This window comes from Prionailurus bengalensis, chromosome C1 (genome assembly GCF_016509475.1).
Source record: "Prionailurus bengalensis isolate Pbe53 chromosome C1, Fcat_Pben_1.1_paternal_pri, whole genome shotgun sequence".
Classification (NCBI taxonomy): Eukaryota; Metazoa; Chordata; class Mammalia; order Carnivora; family Felidae; genus Prionailurus; species Prionailurus bengalensis.
The window spans coordinates 166,160,999-166,184,619 of record NC_057345.1 but is presented as its reverse complement, the minus strand read 5'-3'; the positions used below and the strand labels follow the sequence as shown (position 1 = coordinate 166,184,619).

The 23,621-nt window shown below is 39.2% G+C and overlaps 2 protein-coding genes across 12 annotated transcripts in view; one reads left to right on the top strand and one right to left on the bottom strand.

The window, feature by feature from the left end:
* Nucleotides 1-5,092, top strand: part of NFE2L2 (nuclear factor, erythroid 2 like 2) — a 35,501-nt gene extending 30,409 nt beyond the window's left edge. For all 3 annotated transcript variants that reach the window (XM_043577125.1, XM_043577124.1, XM_043577126.1), the window contains exons 2-5: nucleotides 724-990; nucleotides 1,533-1,622; nucleotides 2,483-2,674; nucleotides 3,369-5,092. In XM_043577125.1, the coding sequence (XP_043433060.1) occupies nucleotides 724-990; nucleotides 1,533-1,622; nucleotides 2,483-2,674; nucleotides 3,369-4,595 (1,776 nt within the window). In that variant the 3' untranslated portion in view covers nucleotides 4,596-5,092. The remainder of the gene's footprint in view (nucleotides 1-723; nucleotides 991-1,532; nucleotides 1,623-2,482; nucleotides 2,675-3,368) is intronic.
* A 5,191-nt stretch (nucleotides 5,093-10,283) lies between these two features.
* On the bottom strand, nucleotides 10,284-20,500 carry HNRNPA3 (heterogeneous nuclear ribonucleoprotein A3). Of its 9 annotated transcripts, none has more exons than XM_043577132.1 (11): nucleotides 20,371-20,500; nucleotides 18,080-18,202; nucleotides 17,843-17,989; nucleotides 17,550-17,760; nucleotides 17,134-17,223; nucleotides 16,958-17,050; nucleotides 16,796-16,876; nucleotides 16,150-16,293; nucleotides 14,911-15,033; nucleotides 14,744-14,815; nucleotides 10,284-14,651 (listed from the first exon to the last, which is right to left on the bottom strand). In XM_043577132.1, the coding sequence occupies exons 1-10, from the start codon at nucleotides 20,374-20,376 to the stop codon at nucleotides 14,763-14,765; spliced, it is 1,071 nt and encodes a 356-aa protein (XP_043433067.1). In that variant the 5' UTR covers nucleotides 20,377-20,500; the 3' UTR covers nucleotides 10,284-14,651; nucleotides 14,744-14,762. The 9 variants fall into 9 exon arrangements, with proteins under 9 accessions (XP_043433067.1, XP_043433068.1, XP_043433069.1 ...); XM_043577133.1 differs by having other exon boundaries at nucleotides 10,284-11,956; XM_043577134.1 differs by having other exon boundaries at nucleotides 16,153-16,293.
* Nucleotides 20,501-23,621: the final 3,121 nt, after the last annotated feature.

Below are 23,621 nucleotides of genomic sequence, written 5' to 3'. Positions count from 1 at the left end.
CCGCAAGATCGTGACCTGGCTGAAGTCGGACGCTTAACCGACTGCGCCACCCAGGCGCCCCAGCTAGGACTTTTCTTTACCAGTTTGTTCATACCTCAGGAGCTAAAACTCAAATCAAGATTAAATTGTTTTAATAAGTGAGCCACAGGGATTAGAGTAGCAAGAAATGATGGGGGAAAGTAATCCAGTGTAGGAAATACCAAAAGATTGGTGATATTTCGCAACTGCTAGATTGACATTTAACCAGGGTTTTCCCCCTTTTCTCTGTAAACTGGATATTTGCTGAGGTTTAGAAAAAATTCTACATATTTGATCATGCTTTCCATGTCTCATAATACCAGTGGCTTGGAGTGTTTGCTCCAATTTCTATATTCCACTAAACAAGTGTGAGATTTCTTTTAATTCAAGAGCTGTAGTGTGCAACATGTTACTTTGCTCTTTAGTGACCTCTACTATCACCCAGTCGTTAATAATCCAAGTAATAAGTGATTAGAATGGATGGCTGTGTTTTTAGGTTGTTTTTTCTTTTAATGAATAGATTCATTGAATGGAATTAACTGTGCCCTTCCAGAACATTGGATCTGTGTTCCCATTCAGATTGTTTCTAATTTCCCTATCCTGCAACATCAATAATGGCATAATATAAATTTTAGGATATCTGCCATTTTAAAAAACCATCTTAACCATGGTCTCTCTTTCCTTTTTTTTTTTTTTTTAACATAGGACATGGATTTGATTGACATACTTTGGAGGCAAGATATAGATCTCGGGGTAAGTCGAGAGGTATTTGACTTCAGTCAACGACGGAAGGAACATGAGCTGGAAAAACAGAAAAAACTTGAAAAGGAAAGACAAGAACAACTCCAAAAGGAGCAAGAGAAAGCCTTCTTTGCTCAGTTACAACTAGATGAAGAGACAGGTGAATTCCTCCCAATTCAGCCTGCCCAACACATCCCATCAGAAACCAGTGGATCTGCCAACTACTCCCAGGTATAGAATTCTCAGTTCTTGGGAAGGTGTGTGGCAGGGTTTAAGGAACCGATACTGACCGGTGAGTTTAAAATATCTGCATTGGAGTTCCAGATTTGCCTTTTTACTGTCTTCATGACCATATCAAGTCAACTTCCCAGCCCCAGCTTCCTGAGGAGTTCAAAACCTGACTTTCCTCACAGAGTCGTTGTAAGGATTGAGAGGACATAAATTACATGAAAGTGCTTTGGAAGCTGTGGAAACGTCCTGTAAGGATCGAGCAAGCAGCAGCAGTAGTCATAGTAGAAACTGTAGTACAAGAGTACTAGCGTTTTATTTCCAGATGGGCAGTTGAAGCTCAGAGATTCAGTAACTTGCCCGGAGCACACAAGAAATCAGGGAAGCCAAGATTTGAACCCAGATAGTCTGGTCTGTTTGATTCTGTGTGCTATACTACACTAAACTGATTTCAGGAGAAGAGAAACGTTTGATTAACCAAATCGTAATCATTGTAGGACACTGAACAGTATTTCTCTTCTTCTATGTCTTTCCTTTTTATCCAGGTTGCCCACATTCCCAAACCAGATGCTCTGTACTTTGATGACTGCATGCAGCTTTTGGCAGAGACATTCCCATTTGTAGATGACAATGAGGTACAACATTTGGTTAACAGCAAAACTCCCCAACTATATCTCATACATCCTATGAGTGTGCCTTCATTGAAGTATTTTAGGGGCGCCTGGGTGGCGCAGTCGGTTAAGCGTCCGACTTCAGCCAGGTCACGATCTCGCGGTCCGTGAGTTCGAGCCCCGCGTCGGGCTCTGGGCTGATGGCTCGGAGCCTGGAGCCTGTTTCCGATTCTGTGTCTCCCTCTCTCTCTGCCCCTCCCCCGTTCATGCTCTGTCTCTCTCTGTCCCAAAAATAAATAAATGTTGAAAAAAAAAATTTTTTTTAAGTATTTTAGGGGGAAATTTTGTCAAAGAAATCTTAGCCTATAGATAACGTTACAATTCAAAAAAAAAAAAAAAGAAAGAAAAGGTCCCTACACCATGCAAGACCAAATCCTCTTATCCTTGCATAGCCAGAAGCATGGATCTGCATAACCATGAAAACAGGTAACTCATTTGATACATACAGGTACTGAGAAATAAATTTGGGTGAGTAAAAAGCAAGCTGGGTAACAAACCAAGACTTGCTCAGTTAACAATTCGTTTGTTTTGTGTTTGAAGCACTATACTAGCTATTATACAGGGAGATGCAAATTAAATCCAAAAGCGTATCACTTTCCTTGAAATTTACCTTCAAACGCATAGGCTAAAACAAGCCAGTAAATGAATAAATGTGGAGTTATTTTGTCGGGGGGGGGGGGGAGATTTGTTTCATTATATAGAAATAGGGGCCACAGAACTGTTGGCTAATTCCAGTTTAAAGTGTTGTGATGGTGCCCCGGCATGTACTTCTTTCTCCACTGTTGCTGGCAGACTCACACAGATAAATGCTTTGTCAATTTTAGGTTTCTTCAGCTGCGTTTCAGTCACTTGTTCCTGATATTCCCAGCCAAATCGAGAACCCCGTCTTCATTGCTCCTAATCAGGCTCAGTCACCTCAGACTCTTGTCACTCAGTCAGTCATTGCTGATTTAGACAATATGCAGCAGGACATTGAGCAAGTTTGGGAGGAGCTACTGTCCATTCCAGAATTACAGGTAACTAAGATCTAATAACAGTAAGTGCCAAAAACACTTTCATATTCAATGCCTTTAAATTATTTATTCCACTTACTCTTTATATGCCACCTACTTCTAGGAAGGATTGGAGGGTGCTTTTAAATTAGTCACGAGAGGGGTGCCTGGCTGGTTCAGTCAGAAGAGCATGTGACTCTTGACCTCAGGGTCGTGAGTTCAAGCCCCACACTGGATGTAGACATTACTTAAATAAATGAAATTAGTCATGAGAGCTGCCCATGCTCACTTAAGTATGCTTTTGTTAATTAAATGGACTGGATGTCTTGAGGAAAGATCAAGTTGTAAACCTGAAGTCTGATCTAAGAACTGTGAAAATACATATGCTTAGACATAAACATCTGTTAGAAATAGGAATTATCTGAATTATAGAAGACCTTGGGAAGAATGAGGGTGGGGAGAGTTTACCATCAAATATAGATTATCAGCTATTAAAAACATTTGCATTCAGGGGCACCTGGCTGGCTCAGTCTGTGGAGCTGGAGCGTGTGACTCTTGACCTCAGGGTTTTGAGTCCAAGCCCCACATTGGGTGTAGAGATCACTTAAAAATAAAATCTTTCAAAATAAGTAAAAATATGTGCCATCAGATACAGATTATCAGCTATTAAAAATATTTAACTTGACTTACATTTGGTAAAAATTTCTTTTCTGTGCAGTGTCTTAATATTCAAAATGACAAGTTGGTTGAGACTAGCACGGTCCCAAGTCCAGAAACCAAAATGACAGAAATTGACAACAATTATCATTTCTACTCATCGATGCCCTCACTGGAAAAGGAAGTAGGTAACTGCAGTCCACATTTTCTCAGTGCTTTTGAGGATTCCTTCAGCAGCATCCTCTCCACAGAAGATTCCAGCCAGTTGACCGTGAACTCATTAAATTCAGATGCCACAATAAACACTGATTTTGGTGATGAATTTTATTCTGCTTTCATAGCAGAACCTAGTAGCAGCAATAGCATGCCCTCCTCGGCTACTTTAAGCCAGTCACTCTCTGAACTTCTTAATGGGCCCATTGATGTTTCTGATCTATCACTTTGTAAAGCCTTCAACCAAAGCCACCCTGAAAGCACAGAATTCAATGACTCTGACTCTGGCATTTCGCTGAACACGAGTCCTGGCCTGGCATCACCAGAACACTCAGTGGAATCTTCTGTCTATGGAGACACACCGCTTGGCTTCAGTGATTCTGAAATGGAAGAGATAGATAGTGCCCCTGGGAGTGTCAAACAGAATGGTCCTAAAACACAACCCGTACAGTCTTCTGGAGATACAGTCCAACCCCTGTCACCATCCCCAGGGCACAGTGCTCCAGTGAGTGATGCCCAGTGTGAAAACACGCCCAAGAAAGAATTGCCTGTAAGTCCCAGTCATCGAAAAACCCCATTCACAAAAGACAAACATTCAAGCCGCTTGGAGGCTCATCTCACAAGAGATGAGCTAAGGGCCAAAGCTCTCCACATCCCATTCCCTGTTGAAAAGATCATTAACCTCCCTGTTGATGACTTCAATGAGATGATGTCCAAGGAACAATTCAACGAAGCTCAACTGGCATTAATTCGAGATATACGCAGGCGGGGTAAGAATAAAGTGGCTGCTCAGAACTGCAGAAAAAGAAAACTGGAAAATATAGTGGAACTGGAACAAGATTTGGATCATTTGAAAGACGAAAAAGAAAAATTGCTCAGAGAAAAGGGCGAGAATGACAAAAGCCTGCATCTACTGAAAAAACAGCTTAGCACCCTGTATCTTGAAGTCTTCAGCATGTTACGTGATGAAGATGGAAAACCTTACTCTCCTAGTGAATACTCCCTGCAGCAAACAAGAGATGGCAATGTGTTCCTTGTGCCCAAGAGTAAGAAGCCAGATGTGAAGAAAAACTAGATTTGGAAGGATCTGACCTTTTCTAAGCTAGTGGGTTTTTTTTTTTTTTTTTGTACTGTTATACTAAAAGCTCCTACTGTGATGTGAAATGCAAAAACATACTTTATAAGTAATTCTATGCAAAATTATAGTAAAAACCTAGTATAGGAAATAATATAAACTTTAAAAAAGCATTAAAGTCAGTCATCAGTATGCTGAATCAGTAGTTTCACTTTAACTGCGAACTTAATTTCTTAGAACACCATTTGGGCTAGTTCCTGTATAAGTGTAAATACTACAAAAACTTATTTATACTGTTCTTATCTCATTTGTTACATTCATAGATTTATATGATACATCTGGCTAAAAGCAAATTGCAAAACTAACCACTATGTACTTTTTTATAAATACTGTATGAACAAAAAGCATTTTTTTTATATTAAATTGTTTAGCTATGGCAAAAACCAATTTAGTTGAAAAGCTGGTACTAATAAAGGAGTATTATGACTGTTAAATTATCTTTGGAATTCATTTGAGTTTATTCACAGTATTTTCCATAACACACTTAACATATTTAGAAACAACATTCAGAACATTTCCATTCATTATAAATATGAAAAGCATTTTATACTGAACTTCTGGTCCCAGAGACCTAAAGAAATAAAGTATATCCAGAAGATGTTTTATCTCTTCAATAGCAAACACAGCTCAACCAAGGAAAATATGTGGACATGGAAACATTCAGTTTACTTACATCAATACATGTACGCCTACCATGTACTAGGTATTTTTTGAAGAACAGGACATGAAAATCCCAGTACTCCTGGAACTGAAGGAAGACAGCAAAGCCACACACACCAGGATTGGGAAGACCAGTAGAAAGGAAACATTGCAATTTAAACTAGGGTTGCAGGGACTCCTGGGTGGCTCAGTTAAGCGTCCAACTCTTGATTTCAGCTCGGCTCATGATGTTGCGGTTCAGGAGTTCAAGCCCCTCTTCGGGCTCTGTGTTGACAGTGCAGAGCCTGTTTGGGATTCTCTCTCTGCCCCTCCCTCTCAAAATAAGTTTAAAAAAAAATAGGGTTGCAAACAGTAAAAGCCTATTGAGATGGCAACGTTTGAAGGTGACCCACTCTATTAACTAAAGAGTATAACAGCCATGATATAGGATGTTCAAAGGCTCTGAACTCTAAAAACAAGGACTATACGGCTGACCAGCATTCACTTTCAAATGTCCCCTCTGTAAAGAGAGCTTCCTTATATTCTTGCTTTCTCATCTTATATTCTAATAGACTTTTGACTGCTGCTCAAAAAAAGTATACAGCTGAAAATGGAGGGAGAAACAAAGCAGGTAGAAGTGGAATACGGCATAGAACCTTGTTACACCTTCATGAGGACTTTGGCTTTTCCCTAGGAAAGTGGGGAGCCATAGGTGTTAAGGAGTAACATCTGATTTTTAAGTTTCCTTAGCCTGTGTATTGAAGACAGTCTAGAAGGTTAAGGTGGGAGCAGGAAGAGCAATGGGAAAGTTCTGGAATAGATAGGATAGTGTTTTGGTCTAGGGTGGGGATAGTAGGAACAGTGAGAAGGCACTGGATTCTGCAGGTTTCAAAGGTAGAACTATAAGAACTTTCTGATAGATGTTGGGTGAAGATGAGAGTCAAGGACTTGTAATATCTTTAAGAACTGAGGGGCATCTGGGTGGCTCAATCAGTCAAGCATCTCTTGATTTTGGCTCAGGTCATGATTTCATGGTTCACGAGTTCAAGCCCACTGTTGGGCTCTCCTGGCAGTATGGAACTTGCTTGGTCCCTCTCCTCTGTCCACTCATGCTCTTAAAAGCAAGCTTAAAAAAAAAAAAAAGTGGGGTAATGGGAGATTCATCTTGAGGATTAAAACACATTTAGAATAAATACAATGCAGAGGCCCACAGGCCCTAGAGGCGCTGGGCTTTCTGCTGCCATTTTGCTAAATGACCTCCAATAACTGAAGACACTCAGGCTCATTTCCTCATCTGTAGAGGAAGTATTGAGTTACTATGCAAAAAGTATTGTGCCTAGCTCACTAAGCACTCAACAGGCATATTTTCCATTTTCCTTAGCCTTGTATTGGGATGCTTTTAGTTGCTAGTGAAAGAAACTAAAGTGAAATTAGCCAGTAAGAAAACCTGGCCTGAATGACAAAGCTCAGCTTGGGGTTGAACACGACTTCAGAGACTAATGAATGTAGCAGGCATTCAGATTCTGCTGCTGGCCTCTCTGGCACAGTCAAGAATCTCTTCTGTAACTGGTGGTGATGGACATTTTTCCAGAGACATTTTTCCAACCTCAAGACAAAAGACTGAAGTGCTCCACCCTTAGGCATTATGGGGGTATGTGGCATGAATCCATTACCTGCAGCCCCACTTGAACACCTGGGATTGGCACACCTACAAGGGGTGAGAAGCACTGCTGGGCAGACTGGAACAGACTTCTAGCCTGATAACAGTTGAGTTCACTGTGGTGACTCATTTTTTGTACAGGATCTGAAAAAATAACTTGTAAGTACAAAACATTCTCTCTAGTTCTCTGAAAACAATAAATAGGCGTCTGAGTGACTCAGGTTAAGTGTCCAACTCAGGTCATGATCTCAGTTGTGATACACTCCTCCTGCCCAAGTCAGGCTCTGCTGAGTGGAGCCTGCTTTGGATTCTCTGCCCCTCCCCCACTCTCTTGCAATTTTTAAATAAAATACGGCATTATGCAGAACTTAATGTTTAAATATAACAAAACCTACTTATGACAAAAATTAAAGCCAAGTTTTCATCTTTTGATCTAGACTTGTTAGAGCTTTATACTGTCCTCAGTTTAATTTTGGCTATCCAGTTATTCAAACACTAAACTCAAGTTTCTAATTTTAAAATGTGTACCTATGCAGGATACCTGGGTGGCTCAATTAAGCATCCAAATTTCAGCTTATATCATGATCTCAAGGTTTGTGGGTTCAGGCCCCACATCAGGCTGTTGCTGATAGGGAGCCTAAAGCCTGCTTCAGATCCTCTAACTCCCTCTTAGCCCCTTGCCCCACTCCCACTCTCAAAACTGAACCTTAAACATTTTTTCAAAAAAAAAAGCGTATTATGGGGCGCCTAGGTGGCTTGGTCAGTTGAGCGTCCGACTTAAGCTCAGGTCATGATCTCACGGTCCGTGAGTTCGAGCCCCGCGTTGGGCTCTGTGCTGACAGCTCAGAGCCTGGAGCCTGTTTCGGATTCTATGTCTCCCTCTCTGCTCCTCCCCTGTTCATGCTGTCTCTGTCTCAAAAAAATAAACGTTAAAAAAAAAAAAAAAGTATCTATGCCTTTTACATTGATTTATAGCAAGCATTCTTAGGAATCTTAACTGAACGATACTGCATTTATTATGTAAAGAAACATTTTCTTGCTGAGATTTCTCAAGCCCATGTTTAGGGAAGGAGTGGCTAATCACATTAACTTACATTTATCCTACCCATACTTGTTTTTAAGCCTCTGAATGTACACAAAGTAATTGCCATTTCTATTTTACAGATACTTATCAGGAACAGGTTGTTTTCAGTTGCTTTTATACTTTGAGAACTGGAAAAATTTCTTTAAAATAGAGTTTTGTTTTGTTGTTTAGGTTTAGAGACAGAAACAGCGATGAGTGGGAAAGGGGCACAGAGAGGGAGGAGGGAGACTGAATCCCAAGCACGCTCTGCACTGTCAGGATGGACCCTGATGCAGGGCTCAAACTCACGAAATTGAGTCATGACCGAAGCCAAAACCAAGAGTTGGATGCTTAACCAACTGAGCCACCCAAGGCACCACACCCCAAGAGAACTGAGAAATATTTAAAGGCCACAAAAACTGTGTGGAGAGAAAAACTTGTAGGACATTGGCATAATTAACTTTATTGTAACCCGTTAAAATTAAGTATTCTTCAGGATAGTAAGAAAGCACCCATAATTACCCCAAATATCTTCAGAGACCGTGGACCAGATGCTAGGTTAAGTTCCTTAAACCCAGCATCAGATTCAACCTCCAGACTCAATGAGAAAGAGGGTGGGTATCATCTCCGCTTTACACAAGTTATTAGGTAAAAACAGCTCCTAATCTGTATAGAAGTTAAGTTTGAGTTTTCATGGAGAAAGTTACTTCTTTTCACTAAGTTAATGAATTTAGTATTTTCTTCAACACTACAGACGACAATCCACAATAGCATTAACAGTAAACTGTCAGTTAAACATTATCAGGTTACTGTTATTTCTAAATGCCATTCATACATAACTTCAAAGTCAGAAGTCAGACCCTCCTAGCCTCATTTGATACTTAAAGCATGTATTACTAAACAAAACTTTACTATTTTCAATGTAATGTTTAGTTCTACGTACTTAATGCATATGAAACCAAGATTCCTAGGGTCTGTGTTGGCATCAAACTGCCAATGGGTAGCATGCATAAAGAAACCCCAAATAACTTGCCCAAGCTCACAAAACAGCTTAAGTTCTGTATTTAAATACTGTACTGACTTAAACTTGATATAAACAAAAATCTAATTGCATTATTCTAATACCTATTAAAGAGGAGACAAAAGATTAAATCCAAATAGACCACCTATCAGAGTTCTTTTCAATAAGTACTTATAGTTTACTCAACATTTCTATCAACAATGTATGGACTAACAGTGTATTCTAAAGTGAAAATTACCTGTATCTTAACTTCCAAACTAGTTAACATTTCATAGAATTCATCTTTTGTCATTATAGGCCCTTTTAACATATTATGGCTATATACATGGATATGGTAAAACCTAACCATTTCACATTTCCAAGTATTTTAAAGCTGCCAAATATCGTTGTATTTAACACATCAATAAATCTTAGAAGTTGAGTATCCTGGGCAAACTCCTATTTCCTAGCTAGCTTTCAGCATAGTACCCACTTAACCTCTAGAATGCAGTTCAATGCACCCTTGCCATTACCAGTCTTTATATAAAGTGTTCTACTGGAATTATAAGGTACTTACTGCTGCAGAGTAAGACCACTGCACATACCACGAAAACCAGTGTTGAAACCAAACCCAAGCAAAATGCGTTGCAATTCTAACAGCTAGAATTCCTTACATGGCTACAACTCCTATTCAACATGTTCTTAATAGCTACTAATGCTAAGAATCCAAATATTTGTGCTACAAAGTTTCTCTAAAAGTCACAATTCTTAAAACTCTACCCACCAAAGTTCTTGCTTTAACAGAGGACTATTACCACCTTTATTTGGATAAAAATGCAGTATTCCAGTCTGGCTGAATTTCCTGTTTTCTCCCAGTCCACCCTCACACCACAGAATACTCAACCAATCCACTGAAACCCAATGCATCCAACAGCTGAAACCCCTTTATCTTTCCTATCTTTTCAGTCATTTAAGTATCCTTAACTGCGTTTTTTTTTTTTTTTTAAGTTCAGATTCCTCACTTACCACCCAAGCATCTCATACACTGGTATTCAAGACTTAAATCCTTAAGCAACAGGCTTTCAGTTCATTTTCTGTCCCCATTTCCAGTGTCATGTATGTTTCCCACTGAATAGAATCCATAACCTTGAACTGCTATGTAAAGGCTCATTTCAAGTTTCCCATTATTTTATTACTAATAAAGTATGTAATATTCACCTAGAGTGTTTAAATCACACAAACACTGGAAAGCAACAAAACAACACACACATTTCTAAAAATATTTTAATGAAAAAGTTATCTTTCTGTAAACATTTCATTAATACTACAAATGAAACATTTGAATCCATTACAGACCACCTCTTAAGTCTTAAAAATCAGGATAAAACATTGAATTTTAAAAGTAATCTTGAGTATTATATAGGCTAACAATCCTTTCATTACCCCTGCCATTAACTTGCTTATTCACCTATTTGTGACATTCAATTATTGGAACTCCGATACTGTCCCTTCATTAGAAATGTTTCAAGTTGTGACATACCAGAACTCTTAAAACCAAGCCTATTCCAACCGTTCGGTTCCTTAACAAATGATCTTTAGTACCAAATTTTCTTTTTTAGAACTTGAGTGTCTATCAGGCATTTTTTTTTTTTAATGTAGTGTGGGAAGCAATAACCTGTAAGTTGGTTTGACAAAAATCTGTTACAAAGCCTGGCTCAACCATTTTCCCCCTTCTAGAACTTCCTTATTTGGTTTACTGGTGCTATGACTAAAGAGCACATTTTTCAGAAATGACAGTGGAACTACATTTAAATAAAATCATTTTATTTCAAAAGAAAGGAGATGGACTGTAAAGAATATTACCTATCTTGGTTAATTTGCTTCACACTAAAAGAAAATTTATCATTAGAAGACTATTATCTTCTTCAACACTTCATTTTTATGATGATGTGTGGAAATTTAGTCCTGATTTAGTTGGAGGAAACAGCCAACCATTTTGAGAATAAACTAAAACTACACCTATGTATTAACTTTGTAATTTAGAAACTGTTTTAAAAGCCTGTCCCCCAAGTTTTTTTCAAGTACATAAACATCAAATCTCAATTTTTCTGAAGTTGTTAAGTCCAACATGAGGCTTGAACTCACCCATGTCCCCATGATCAAGAGTTGCATGCTATACAAACTGAGCCAGCCAAGCACCCCTCAAATTCTCAAATTTTTAATAAGCCCTTTGGGACAGTGATAATAGCCCTTATGAATGATCAGCAACTGATTTAAATAGTAATTAATATTTTAATTACTCTTTGGGAAATCTTTTAAGGGAGTATTAGCGTAATTAGGTCCCCCACTACTTCTGGTTAACTGATTAAAACACAAAAGAACCAAAATGTATCCTATTAGTTCAAGTAATTCCCTGGATTTATATGCAAGAGAACTTTATGAGGCCACTTGAATGAAGACCATTCTTCTATCACCTGACAATTTTGAAAGTTCATTCTAAGGTGTTTTTCATGGAATAAGGATTAGCAGCTTAATGCTTCTGTTACAAGTGTCATGCTTATTACAAAAACTTCACAAAATTTAAGGTTACTCATCAAAAATCAACTTTACCCTAAACACACCAACAATGAATTGTATATATGGGGCCACATCTGACTCAAGATAAATATTCATGGCTGTTGCAGGGCCTGAAACTGTTTAAAATGTGTTTGTTGGATGTGGTTCTAAAATGTTGGATCTGGTTCTGAAATAAAGTATTCAGCTGAGTAATTTTGCCAATGTACCTAATAGTTTCAAAATATGTCATATAAGTTTGTAGGGAAACAAATGGTGTCATGAGCTTTTACTGTGAGCTACAAACCTTACCCAGCCAGAAACCTTCGTATATAAGATGGTAGGAAAGACATTCCTCATTTAGGCAAGTAGGGTTCTCATTCAACCTGCAAATCAAAAAGATTACTCTTACCTTGCTTTACAAAAAATTACTCTTTAATTAGTGAAAAAATTCAAATTCAAGCCTTACCTAATGCTTATTGCCCTTCCTTGCAGGTCTAAATGCTAGACCTAGTGACTGTGGCAACTATCTCTCATTGTGATGTTCCAAAAGGCGAAGAGCTCCTTCCTGCTAGACTTTCTTCGATATTTCAGTTGTAATAAGCAGATTTAACTAGCTTTTGGAAAGTTGCTCACTATCACCATAGTATCTTATGCCTTCACTTCTCTGTAGTTGAAGCTCTTGCTGCTGCCTTGTCATTCTTTATTTATGCTGACTTGTCCATACTCAAAAGGCTGCTGAAGTCCTGTCTTAGTGAGTCTCCTTTGATCCACACTGTGCTTAAAATGCACATCTTAGGTCCTTTAAAGCTGGTTAAATCGCTCTCCTCATGGCTTACTTTTCCACACTGTTCACAAGAACTAAGCTAATACAACTTATAAACAGGTCACATACACAGATTTCACCTGCTTATAGGTTGCAAACATTAACTTACTGAAAATATTTTCACTATTAAACTAGTTCCAGAACACAGAAAGTTTGTTAACAGTACAATTAACCTCATATGCCATTAAAGGATACTGTCAAGGTTGTGTCAAACATTTTCACAAACATAGAAACAGGAAATGTCAATCTCCCCCATTCCTTCAACCTTTATTATATGAATAAAAGAACTTGAGACAATTTAGCTCAATTTTAATAAAATGTTTCCCAAGCATTACTTTGACCAGGTACCCAGGTTTAAATTATGAACATTGACAGTGTCCATTTATATAACCACATTTGAAGTTGTTAAAGACTTAACCATTTTCTAATATTAGCCTATTTTCTACGCTGCTTATTCACATATGTCCGTTAACAAATGGAATGTTGTCTGTTACATTTATTGGTTTGTGAGTGTTTTCTGGAAAACTGCAGTATCTGTGAAGACCGATTTCCATGCTGGCATTGCATGCATCCAAATATTAATAATGCACAGAGGCACAGAATTAGAGCAACAAGAGAGCATATTCAAACACTAGCACGCCCCATTCCCCTTTTTATTGCTTGTTTTGCTTAGTACTTCTGAAAACAAAAATAATCTCGAATTCAACGTTCAACTGCCAAAGAAAGAGTAACAGCAGAGCACATACTCAGGGCTCGAATGAAATTGTAAGCACTAGCTGGCGCACAACAGTAGACATTGGTTTTTATATTTACGACCTTATCTAAAACTCTTCTCAACCAGGGTCTTCCAAACCAAACTGTTAACTCATACCAACATGATTTATATGTTCAAACATACATATGGAATAACAGTGTGTTCTTGTGGATTTTTAAGTGAGCAAAAACTCAGACTATTCAAATTTGAATTTGGGTCTCTGGAAAGTGAGAAGCTTGTACTAAGCAACTATGCTACACTTCTACTGTAGGAAGTCATTTGGGATGATTTTATCTAGACTGTCCTTGGTTTTATCCAGCAGAATACAGAGGGTACACACAGGAAAGCATGCCAGCCAGTTAAGGGTTCAACAATGCATGATTTTTATTCTCTTGCTTCTGAAAGCTTGTATCAAAAAAATAGATATATATTAAACCAAGGAAAATAACTGAAGACTTATGGGCCTCTTGTGCTTTAAAAAGGGAAAATAAGAGTAGCCACTAATTTGCTCAGATACAGCAGGCTTAGTGGTCCTGTTATTTTGAAAAGTTTTTAAGAATGGTTTTTAAGGGAAAGGGAAAACATCCACTACCCCTTTCCAGAATTTAAACAGAGGGCAGTAGACATTCTTTACACCCAAATAAAACTATGGCAGTTCACATGTGACCATGGTGAATGTAGAATGGAGATGTTCTAAACACAGCTAGGACTCTCAGCAAAGCTAACACACTAAAATCATATGATTACATTTTGAAATAAAATGCACAAAAACCAAATAGGAATTTTGAGATTTTTCATTTGAAGGTAAATCTTAATGCTATTAAATTCACAAATATGCTAATTTAAATACCCAATTCTATTTATCTAAAACACACATTGCAAACATACAAATATCTATTCTCTCCACATGTCAGAGCCCATTCATTTCATGGTTTGGAAATGCAGAGAATAGATTCCCCTTAAACTGCAAGTCAGCAGGTGTTTCTTTACAGTTAACTTTAGCAAAATTCATACAAAATAGTAATTAACAATGATCTTCTTTACTTGTTAACTCACAAGGAAACACCTTCAAAACTGCATTTTGTTAAAGTTTCTGTACTAAAATGTAGAAAAACTGAACTACACAAATATTGAAAAGTTAAAAATTCCTTAATTTTTTATTCCTGGTACCACTACCACAATTTACAGGGCAATATACCTGATGTAATGAAAAGAAAAAGAAAAAGACAAAGCTACAACAGATAAAAGACCTCAGGAATGTACATCTAATTGACACTACATTGCATTAATCAATAGCTGCACTTTTTGCAAACTGTGGCTATGACAGTCCTGAACAAGAAGGGTTTCCTGTTTAAGCTGCAGTAACTTTTCTGACTATGGATCATCGTTCCTTCTGTGGCAGATTTTTACAGTTCCTCTAATGCATTTGGGACGACTGTCTCAAAGTAACCTGCAGCTTTCCTGACAACTCCTCGCTCTCTCTCCTGCTAAGAACTGTAGCCTGTTGAATAATACAGGATAAAAAAATTATTACACTCAGTGAACAGTTCCACATATTCTTTATCATCATGATAAAAATTTAAAGATACCTACCCTTTTCTTCTGAAAATTTTTAGAACCTTCTGCTACCATATCCACCACTTCCACCACCAGATCCATAACCACCTAGAAATACACAAGTTTTGTTTTAAAAATCTGTGTATGTTTTTAAATTAAGAAGTCTATGGAAAACTTAACCAGAAAAATAAAAAAGTACTTACCACCATAGGGACTGCCCGAGCTTCTTCCACCAAAACTGCCCCCCTTCATGGGTCCATAATTTGATTGCTGTTGTCCACTATAATTTCCAAAATCATTATAGTTCCCACCACCACCATAGTTACCTGAAATCACAAAAGTTTTGTTGGTGGTTGACCTATACAATTATTTTCCTCTTTTAACGTATGTACCCATTCTTGTGACAGCACGCTTGGGAACACTTAAAATGCAACCCATTTGCAGTTTACAGAGCTACCAACTCTACCAACAGAGGCCCACTAGCAGACCTCAGGCATAAGTAGGAGAGGAGGAATCAGTGAAAATGGTCCAGAAGAGCTCCTATGTCCGCATCAGATGTTATGCCCCAGTTCATGTTCTTGCCTTCATACTACTAACACCATCAGAAATGTGCTTGATTCACTCTAATTCTAATGTAGTACAACTTTTATATCAATGACAAAGAACATACTCTAAATGAGCTACTCAAAAAAGAAGGGTGGCTCAATCAGGTAAGTGTCTGACTCTTGATCTCAGCTCAGGTCATGATCTTATGGTCCTGAGACAGAGCCCCACATGGGGTTCCACGCTTTCAGCATGGAGATTCTCTCCCTTGCTCTCTGCCCCTCCCCCACTCTCTAAAGTTAAAAAAAAAATCTTCAAGGGGCACCTGGCTGGCCCAGTGGGTAGAGTATGCAACCGTTGATCTTGGGGTTTTGAGTCCAAGCCCCACACTGGGCACAGAGCTTACTTAAAAATTAAATAATTTAAAATGACAAAAACTTAAAAACCTTCTGTTGTTGACACATTAACATCCCAACGAAACTCAATGTATCCCTAACAAAGCTCTTCATCTACAGTATCATGCAATAATGACGAAACTGGATTATCTGAAATGTACCTGACATCAAAATTCAAAATACTCCTGTCACCTAAACCCTAGATGACAACTGAGTTTTCAACGTGTCTGTATTTAATTTGCAGTTCCCATTTGTCCAATTTTAAAGTGCCTAGAATTAAGTTAATTCTGGCAATTACTAAAAATATGTCCATTTCGATTACATAACAGTTGAACACATTTTACCAATTTGCTAAGTAGCCAGCAAAAAAATTTGGTTTCATCACCCATCATTTGAGTATTTTCTAGTATTATGATTTGACTAAATGCTACATTTTAACATTTTTTAAGACATCTGTAATGACCTATAAATGATATGGAATATTTAAAACAAGTAAAAGCTTACCACCTCCAAAATTTCCTCCTTCATTGTAACCATCATATCCTCCACCACCGCCACCATATCCACCTCCTTGGTTTCCATATCCTGGTCCACCGCCACCATAGCCTCCTCTACTACTATAACCAGGACCACCACCATAGTTGCCACCTAAAAAAAAAAAAAAAAAAAAAAAAAGTCACAAAAAACCCCACAAACGTAGAGTCAAATTATTGAACTACATTTATATCACCACCAACCAACTGAAAAATAAACCAATGACTTAACACTCTAAAGGCTGGTAATACCTCATTAACACAGCATCAGAAACCTGGGCTACTGAGAATGAAGATAAAAGCTTAAGTATCTTTTCATACTAAAAAAAAAATTGTTCTACTTTTTTGAAGTTAAAGTTCACTGAAGAAAATAGTGAACAGTATCCACTGACACAGTCTGGCTCACCTGCTAGTACAATAAACATTATTAACCAAAGAGAACTAGCTGATGTGAAAAATTAAGGGGGGGGGGGGATCTGGTCTTTCACGTCATTAGTTATAAAAAATCACACTTTGTAATAAGCCATGGAAGTTTTCACTAAAACTCAGAATATAAACAAATGCTTAACTACCAATAAAGTACATAAAGTCAAAACATCAAACAGTTAAAAACTTACCATCACCTCCAAATCCATTATATCCACCATCACCTCCTCCATAACTACCTCTGCTGCCACCACCTCCACCACCATAGCCTCCTGAGGAAAAGGTTATGAATTAAAAATAAATACTCCACTTAGCAAATTTTAGGTAGACACATTAAAAGATAACTATCTTACCTCTTCCACCAAAGTTTCCACCGCGGCCAAAGTTACCACCACCTCCAAAGTTTCCTCCACGACCCATAAAGTTGCCAGATCCACCTCCACGACCTTTAACACGGGCAAGGAAGATCTTTAAAAACCTTACAAACACCACTCACTTCTATTGTGTATATATACATTGTTCTACTCACCTCTTTGCGATCCAGCAGACTGCATTTCTTGTTTAGAAAGGGCCTTTTTCACTTCACAATTATGCCCATTAATAGTGTGGTATTTCTGAACTAAATTTTTTTTTAATCAAACAAACAAACAGAAGTTATTTGATGTTTGGAAAAGCACATATAAATGATAGCCTTTTTAAAACTCATTAAAATATCATCAAGAAAGTAGTGACTGAATGGGAATGAGGGAGTGTTCTGGAACAATAAATAAGGTTTATTTCTTGATCCGGATGCTGGTTACACAGGTGTAGTCATTTATGAAAACTGAACCATATGCTTTATATGCTATGAAACACAATACAAAATGATAAGCAGTCTGGCAAATCCAGCATAGCACAAAGGAACCTTTTGTTTTCTCATTCAAGCTCCAATAAATTCCTACTTACCAACAATTTTATCAACTGTATCATGATCATCAAAAGTTACAAAAGCAAATCCTCTCTTTTTTCCACTCTGCCTGTCCTCCATAACTTCTATGGTTTCAATCTTGCCATACTTTTCAAAGTAGTCTCTCAAATTATATTCTTCTGTATCTTCTTTAATACCACCGACAAAAATTTTCTTCACAGTTAGATGGGCACCAGGCTTTACAGAATCCTACGTATAAAAAATACATGTCAAAAACCAAATTCAAATTCTTCAACAATTTCGCACATTATGCAGCATAATATCAAAATACCTCTCTAGAAACAGCTCTCTTTGGTTCCACTACACGCCCATCAACCTTGTGTGGTCGAGCACACATTGCTGCATCCACCTCCTCCACACAAGAGTAAGTCACAAAACCAAAACCCCTGGAACGTTTTGTTTGGGGGTCTCTCATCACCTATAAAACAGAATTTTTAAAGTACTGAAATACATCTGTACAGGTCCCACACCCCCTAACAACCTTTTTTTGCTCTTTTAGTTAACTTACCACACAATCTGTAAGTGTGCCCCATTTTTCAAAATGTTCTCTTAAACTATCATCTGTAGTTTCAAAGCTCAAACCACCAATAAACAGTTTTCTTAACTGCTCTGGTTCCTTTGGATCATGGCCCTGAGAAAACAAATACATGTTAATTATTTCTTTGAGCGGATGAATTGCTAAGGTGCACAAAGCTTTAATCTGCTACATATGATAAACTCACATCAAATTCCTGTACCTTTAACACTTGTCCAATTAAAAACTGGAGTAAGATCACGCATCAACTGATTAAAGGTACCAACACCAAAAAATTCTGTAGCCAGTCTTTCAAATGCCAACATCACTTCAACTACATTGAAGTCCAAGAAAACTTGGAATCAAAAGTCCCTTAACTTTAGACTTCAACTAAAAGTATCTGGGGACAGAGTTTAGAAGTTGCTACTGGCAAACTATTCATTCTTTAAGAAACCAATGTGTTGGGGCGCCGGGGTGGCTCAGTCGGTTCAGCGTCCGACTTCAGCTCAGGTCATGATCTCGCGGTTTGTGAGTTCAAGCCCCGCGTCAGGCTCTGTGCTGATGGCTCAGAGCCTGAAGCCTGTTTCAGATTCTGTGTCTCCCTCTCTCTCTGACCCTCCCCCATTCATGCTCTGTCTCTCTCAGTCTCAAAAATAAATAAACGTTAAAAAAAAAAAAAACTTAAAAAAAAAAAAAGAAACCAATGTGTTGTAGAAGCAGTATTCCATCCATGCCATTTATTTTCATGTCTTCCCTCCTCAGTCTACGTTTCAAGCATTTTAGTTTTAAACCACAAAACCGTGAAGAAAAACTTAAAGGTTCTTAGTGGTAAACTTTTAAAAATTCATCAATTTCAAAAAAAGATGTTAAAACAGGTATTCCTCAATACCAGGCTAAACCAGCATTCTTCCTCCAAAAATTACAAAAAGAATCTGTATTTGCACTTGTATCACATGGCAAAAATTTCAAAAACATAGGATCACAAAAAGGACAAGTTACATTAAATATAGTATGTAATGTTCGACAAGAATGGAGAACAAAACAAAACGAGATTTAAAAAAATTAAGATGTGATATGGACTGAATTGTTTTGCAATTTAACTACTTCCTTAATAAAGTTACATGAACTGCCATTTAATGCATGCATTAAAATTAATTCATCCAAAGTCCTTAAATAAAGGGGCTCACATTTACATTCTAATGTCTTCGTGTGTCTTCCAAAGTAGAGATGTTAAGGCATTTAATATGAAAAGACTGTCACATGCTAGAAAAAAATGTTAAATGATTAATAGCCTAAAGCACCATTCACGTAATCTTTTCAAATCTTGGTTAACAGCACTTAATCGACAAAACACAAAGATGACCAAAAAAAAAACTTATAACCGCATAAAATTATCTCAAACACAGGAAAAATTCAACTGTGGTTGCAGTCCTCTACAACAAAAATCAAAGAAACCATTACAGCCAACCCACAAGGCGCGAAAATACGTATAATTCTAAGTACTTTAGCAAGAACAGTAAATCAGGAAGTATTCTAAAGCAGCAAACTTTTTAAAAATTTCATTATTGTCAACTGGGTGCTGCGAAGAAAAAAACAGGAGAATTAAAATTCTCGTCGCCTTAAAAATATCTGAAAGGACGAGAAACGCGCGGGCATAACTTCAGCGAAAGCACTAGGCCCCAAGACCCAAGAACGTTTGTGGCATTTTCTGCCGGGCCGCCTCCTCCCGCTTCCTTCCAATCCCGCGCTCTTTCCCGGCGGCGGAGCGAGGCGGCGGCCATTGCGGCCCAATGCGCCATTTCGTAACGCGGCAGCGGATCAATGTCAATGTGGCCGCCGCCCGGCTGCTCGCTCGCCCGGATGTGACTGCTCGTCCCCTCCCCTCCCCCACCGCCTCCTCCCAACCGCTCCCGCCGAGGCCCGCCATGCCGCCCTCGGCCTTGGATCCGAGGCCGCGCGGCCTCCCGGCCAGCTCCTCTCCCGAGATCTCCCCAGCCACGCAACGCCTCCGAGGGGCCACCTGTGCAGCCGAAGGAGAAGGCAAGGGGAGCGAAGGGCCCCCAGAAGGCCTCCGAGGCCCGCTCCCCTCCCCCTCCCACCGCCCGTCTCAACGCAGAGCGCGGGACGGTCGACACGGTCCACCCGGCCTCCCCGCTCCCACCGAACTAGGCCCCCCACGCCGGCCACTACCCGTCAACCCCCCGCTCTCCCCCTAATACCTCCTCCCCCCGGCGGCGGCGGCGACGGCCGGAGTCGGGCTGGGGGCGACCGGGCGGCGGTTTTACCTCCATTTTGAGACCGGACTCGCCTCTTCCAACTCGAGTTCAATATGGGACCGAGAGGAAGAGGCGGGGCTAGTCATCACGTGACGCGCTTTCCGCGCGCCACCGGCCTGTGGGGGAGGGGCAAGTTCGGAAGGGGGCGTGGGCAACTAGGCGCGAAGAGGGAATGGACGAGCGGGTTGGCGGGCGGGGAGCGGGGGCGGGCCGGTCCGCGGGAGCGCGCGCGCCTCGCCAACTTCCAGTGCGGTGCCGCCTTTTCCGACGTTCGCGCCGGGGCTCAGGCGGGGACGTCAGCGGGGACTCAGCCAATAGCGAGCGCCCACGTCGGGAGAATGCCTCGTGACCGCGCGTCACCGGAGAAAAGGCTTTTCTCTTTCTTCTCGCGCTTTTTTCCCCTCCCCCACGTAGGCTTCTCGGTTTGCTCTTACGAATTCATTTCATTCCCGTGCCTGAATAAAACCGCACTTTTCTCACCTGTGCTTTAAGGTTGCAAGAAAGCCCTGTGGGCCCCTCGGCATCTCCTCGCACGTTTCCACATGCCAGAGACCAGATTCTGTGACTGCGATGCCCACTGTGAGGTATCCCTGCGACCCCGACATGTGTGATTCATAGGCACCTTGGAAAGGCCTCAAAACGCGGCTGATCTAGTGAAATTTCACCCTTAATGAGCTGAGGCAGGACTGGTCGAGGTCAGTTCATTAGGTACTCACTGAACTTAAATCTATCGCCACAGATTTCTAACTTCTGGTTAACGTGGAAAGCTGAAACAGCTGTTCTCGTGGACGTAATTTCAGGAATGATTTACAAGATTTCTAAAAGGGTGGTCAGTTAGGCTTCTTTTACGCGAGTGATCTTTATCTTAATGTTTCCAACTCGATTTTGAAGTATAACGAACGAGACAGATAGAAAACCGATCTAATAATCCTTTATGTAGTGATTTTACATCATTCGACCTTACTGAGCTCTAGTTTTAGTTTTTTAAATGAAAAATGGAGGTGAGTCTCCAACACCTATGGGAGCTGTAAATTAATAATCTACCGATCCGTGTCTAAACGAAGGTACTGATAAAAGTGGCCACAATTGGCAAGTCTCCTACCCTGCTAAGAAATGCCCGGTATTTTAATGTAACGATCCGTAAAGAAGCAGTCAGCCACTTTAGAATTGAGCAAGCGCTCCTTTGGAAAGATTAGAAATCTAATCAAATATATAAATCGCTTGAAAAACAGTTTGTGTTAAATAGGGAATGGTGGGCTTGGAGTTTGGAAAAGGGAGCGCAAAGAATAAGAATTTGTTGATGTTTATCTAGCGCTGCCAAGTGGAACAGGTGTTTTATTTAGGAGGCATGAACAAAAAGTACTCTGTTCTGAGGCAGAACCCAGTCACCAGGCCTTAATGTAACTTGGATGAAATAACCCTCTAAATCAGCCTCTTCCTATTATGACTCCACATCACAAGCAAACCATTATGTATTTTTATCAGGTACTCCTGATAGCCAACAAAAGTAGTTAAGACATTCAGAAAATATATACCCTTAGTGTCTGGTTAATACATCAGGCTTTGTGAGTTTGATTATTGTGAAATAGTCATGAATAACTTGGACAATTCTGAGTACTCAGAAAAACACAAAGGGGCGCCTGGGTGGCTCAGTCAGTTAAGCGGCCGACTTGGGCGCAGGTCATGATCTCGCGGTCCGTGAGTTCGAGCCCCGCCTCGGGCTCTGTGCTGACAGCTCAGAGCCTGGATCCTGTTTCCGATTCTGTGTCTCCCTCTCTCTGACCCTCCCCTGTTCATGCTCTGCCTCTCCCGGTCTCAAAAATAAATAAAACGTTAAAAAAAATTAGAAAAAAGAAAAACACAAAGTTAAAGACGTCTTCACTTAGGAAGGTAGTGTCTACACCAAGATACCTAAGAGCCACTGCAAAGGTCATCAAGAAGACTGATCACTTGGGGCGCCTGGCCTGCTCAGTCAGTACAGCATGTGACTATTGATCTCAGGGTCACGAGTTCAAGCCCCGAATTGGGCATTGAGCTTACTTAGGAAAAAAACAAAAAAAACCTGATCACTTGGCTTCACCATAGGGCATGTTTGTCTAGGTGTTTGCTAACCAAGTTAGTTCTAATTAGTAATAATAATCATAATTTGCTATTATTCTTTTTTTAATTGTATTAAATTCTTATATTCATATGAGAAATGATGGGGGATAGGGTATTAAGTACTTCCATCCAAGAATATGATATGTCTGTACATTCATTCACGTCTTTTATCCTTGAGTAAATATGGATTCCTCTCTTTGGATTTATCCAGGTTTGCTGTTAAGTGATTTTTCGACATTAGCTATTTGTTATGCTTTTGTCTAAGTTTACCCTCCGGCCCTGGAGCCACATAGTATCTCATAAAAATATCCATGCTGGAGTACTTGACCCTGTTGGATACAGAGTTAAACCTTGGCCACTGTACACTGTAGCCCTGGCACTCTTTGAAATGTGAGAAAGAGAGAAAGAAACTATATGGTGCGGGAAGCAGGGGACAAGGTCCTAGGGTGAGATGAGATGGCAGACACACTTTATAAAGAAATTATATCAGGGCCTCTCAACATCTTTCATATCATAACACATACAGAAAAGGATAATTTTTGCACAGCAAACTAGTAACATAAAAGAAGAGATTTGGAGGCATCTAACTGATGGTAAAAAAAAGTCATAGCATTATCTTTATATAATTATAAAATAAGTAATAATGCATTAGAGAATATATTAAAAATTAAATTAGAATAAATCTTTCAAATAAAAATTTTCCACATTTTTTAATGATCAACTTGATCATTAAAGATCATCCTGTGAATACATTTTGACATTAGGTTTTATGGTCGAAGTGGCTTTATGCAGTTTCTGATCCAGACTTCTTAATAATAAACTTCTCATATTCCAAATAGTAATTATCGGTGAGGGACTCTGATCATGTAAGTGGGTGATAGAATATTTAAAACCATTTTATACAACCATTCAAAATTTACAATTATAATTATATGCAAAGAATAACAACCCTTTTACTGACAAATGTCATATTGCAATTTCATAAGATAATGAAAATGGATTTGGAACCCAATAGTATATTTTTATATCAGGATTTCCATATCGAAACTCTAGCTTTCAGAACATGCATGCATTGTCAACAGCTAGCCTGGACACCAGAAAAAGAGTACATTGTTACAAAGGGATAGAAATAACCACTATATGTTAAGACAGATATGAAG